This window comes from Pteropus vampyrus, unplaced genomic scaffold (assembly GCF_000151845.1).
Source record: "Pteropus vampyrus isolate Shadow unplaced genomic scaffold, Pvam_2.0 Scaffold145, whole genome shotgun sequence".
NCBI classification, from domain to species: Eukaryota; Metazoa; Chordata; class Mammalia; order Chiroptera; family Pteropodidae; genus Pteropus; species Pteropus vampyrus.
The window spans coordinates 409,480-412,698 of record NW_011888926.1 but is presented as its reverse complement, the minus strand read 5'-3'; the positions used below and the strand labels follow the sequence as shown (position 1 = coordinate 412,698).

Sequence of the window (3,219 nt, the reverse complement as noted above, 5' to 3'; positions counted from 1 at the left end):
AGTCTTTTAGAAGCGACAGGCCACACAGGGTGGTTTCAGCTTTGAAGTTAGGGACCTTGGGGATGTCATCCCAGGCCTTTACCCCACACACATCCATCCGGTCAGGGACAGAAGGACAAATATGTCATTTAATGCTTCATCTCAATTTCTTAAAAAAAAACAACAAAAAAGTTTCAAACGTGGGGAGTTGGGCACCCCGTGACTTCAAATTCCATCCCTAGGGAAGTGGCCCAGGCTCCCAGGAAGCCCGCAGCTTCTGTCCAGAGGCCGAGAGAGGCCTGTGCTGTGGCACGCGTGGGGTGGGGGAAGGGAGGCTCAGCCCCTGCTGGCACTACACGTGGCAGGCAGCGGCCACCTCCAGCAGCCACGGCAGCCACAGGGTCTGGCCAGGAGGGCTGGGCTGGGCTCACCTTCACACTGCCTGCCTTCCCCCTTGTAGCCTGGCTTGCACAGGCATTTGTAGGACTTGGGTGTGTTCTGGCAGATGGCGTCGATGTGGCAGTCGTCCGTGCCCTCCGAGCACTCGTCCACGTCGACTGGCCCTGTGTGGGGGGCGTAGGGGAAACGCTGGTGAGGTGTGGCCTGGGAAGCAGGCATCGGACAGTGGGGCAAAGAGCACCTTCTGCCTCCTGCCTTTCCATCCATCATCAGGGTGATTAACCGTCACGGCTGTCACGTAACAATCTGGTGTGACAAGTAGCAACTGGTAGCATCTTCAGGGCAGCCACTCTGTGACAGGCTACCAAAATGCTGGGGCTCACTTATTTTCACGACAACCCATTAAGTCCATCTACTATGCCCACTAAAAAGATGGGGAAACGGGCTCAGGAGCACAGCAGGAAAAACTCTTTCTCTGTGCGTCATGCTCGCCCCACAAGCATCGCTCCAACACCCCGCTCCCCCGCCCCGAACTCCCCTTATTCTAGAATTTAGATCCTAGGTGTGAAGAAATTTAAATCTATCCCTTTGGGGTTACAGATGGGGAAACTAAGGCTAGTATGGACCCATGAGCAGAGGCCAAGCCAGGAGGCCCATGCAGGTGACCTGAACGTGGGACCCCGCCCAGCCCCTAGGCTGTGGAAATACAGGATTTTTCATGTGGCTTCCACATCCTCAGCCTGGCGCGTCCTAGCAGTGAAACCCTCCCCTCAGCTGGGCCAACTGGCTCACCCGTGGGTCTGATCTCCTCCCACCCTCTTTCCTAGGTGCGAAACTGGTTCTCATAGTCCAACTTACAAAGCCAAGTTCAGTCTAAGTTTTGAGGGCTCCTGGCACTCCCCACCTCCCACCCCCAACACACACACACGCCTTCGGTCTCGAACAGCTTTTGGGCAAAATAATGCAAAATAGATTTGTGTATCTGTGCATACACCCCAACACACACACACACACACACACACACCCCTCAGACAGGGAGAGGACCCTAGGGGCACAGGACAGCAGAACCAGAAGAACCTTAGCTATAATCTAGGTTACAGATGGGGAAACAGGTCCAGGGAGGTTTGTTGTAGTTCGGTAGCTCATTTGTGGCAGAAACTGGAGCTCAGGTTCAGAGCTCGTCTATGTACTACGTTACTTCCAGCTAGCTATGAATGACTTACAGATGGACCACAGACAGATAGAAGGACCCAGAAAGGCAGCGCAAGGAACTCTCTGCAGCCACAGTCACCCAGGGGCGAGCCTGGGAAAGTCCTAGAATGTCCTCTTCTCTTCATGCCTCTGGCCTCCCCCTAGGCTGGTCCTCAAGAATGTCCGCTCTTAGTCTATGGCCATGCCGCCCTGAGTAAGCCCAATCCCGTCTGATCTTGGAAGCTAAGCAGGGTCAGGCCTGGTTAGTACTTGGATGGGAGACCACCTAGGAAGACCAGGTGCTATAGGCGAAAAAAATAAAAAAATAAGGGATCGTAAGCTGACAAGGTCCTTGCAATCTGTGAGGTCAACCAAGGGTTGCCTCGCCTAAAAAAAATAAAAAAATAAAAATAAAATGTCTACTCTGAATTACTTCCTTGGCTGGCATTGGGGTTCTAAGCTTGCATGGGGGGGGCCTCTCTAAGAGAACCACTGCTGGCCCGGGGACTCCTCCCTACTTGCCCTAGTCCCCCAAAGGAAGAGAGGCATTAAAAAGAAACACAGAATCACCTCCCTGCGTGCACACACACACACGCACACACACGCACACACACACACGCATGCACACACACATGCATGCACACACATGCATGCACACCCATACACACGGCAGGTGGCATCACTTTTCAAGGTGATCATTTCTGCTCAGGTCAGTAGTTCATCCCCTACAGCTGCCCAAAGGAAGGTGGAACGGGGGGGGGGGGGGGGGGGGGGGGGGCAGGAGGCCAGAGCCAGTCATCGCGTGCCCGGGGGTCTGCAGGAACATTGGCCCAGCAGAACATCCCCTTCTGAGGAAGTGATGACAGAGGGACCCCTGTGCAGGGGTGGCACAGCCTCAAAGGCAGGAAGCCAGAGGCCAGAGGGGGCCAATCTGCATCCTTCCAGGGAGGAGGACTGAGACGGGACCCGCAGGGGAAACGGACCGCAGGTTAGGCTCTTCCCACTTCTCAAGGGTCAGGGCACAGGAATGAGGGGCTCTGGAGCCCCTTTCGCCCCCTACCTAGGTAGGTGTCCTCATGAGGATAGAAGTGAATGAATGTTAGGCGAAGGGCAGTGGGGGCACCTCCCAGGACGCCTTCCAAATATGTCTTTAGGTGGGGCCTGGGAGAGGGCAGATGACCATTTGTTCCCGTGGGCTCTCTCTCTGGGCTGGGGGCTTCTTCCGCAGGGCAGCCCAGCCCCCCCCATCACAGGCTCCACCTTCGGTTTGTTACACAGCACAAGGCTCCAGCGGGTGGGGCTGGGGGTGGAGACGCACACAAGCAGAGAGGAGGCAGAGGTGGGGAGAAGCACATGCAGGATACAGTCAAACAGGGTTGAAGGACCCCCAAAGCGTGGGAGAGACACCCACAGACAAGTGGGGGCGTGGACAGCCGGGCCCAGCAGGGGGCGGGGGGGCGTGAAAAACTGCTCAGCTCCAACTGCACAATAGTTGAAATGGCCTAGCACCCTCACTCAGGGTGTGACTCCCAGGAGTAGACTCCGTGTCCAGACACAGACCTGGGAGAGCCCAGCGCAGCAGCCAGGGGGTGCCCAGAGAAAGCCAGAGAGAACCGCAGGGGCAGGCGGGACCCTCTTCCTCCCACCTCC

General features: G+C 56.3%; 1 protein-coding gene and 1 pseudogene across 1 annotated transcript in view; one reads left to right on the top strand and one right to left on the bottom strand.

Moving 5' to 3' along the window:
* SCUBE1 (signal peptide, CUB domain and EGF like domain containing 1) overlaps positions 1-2,817 on the bottom strand; it is a 126,495-nt gene extending 123,678 nt beyond the window's left edge. Inside the window, exons 1-2 of the mRNA XM_023535896.1 lie at positions 2,796-2,817; positions 411-542 (exon numbers count right to left, since the gene is read on the bottom strand). Coding sequence (XP_023391664.1) covers positions 411-542; positions 2,796-2,817 — 154 coding nt within the window. The remainder of the gene's footprint in view (positions 1-410; positions 543-2,795) is intronic.
* Positions 1,762-1,880, top strand: LOC111745075 (annotated as a pseudogene).
* Positions 2,818-3,219: the final 402 nt, after the last annotated feature.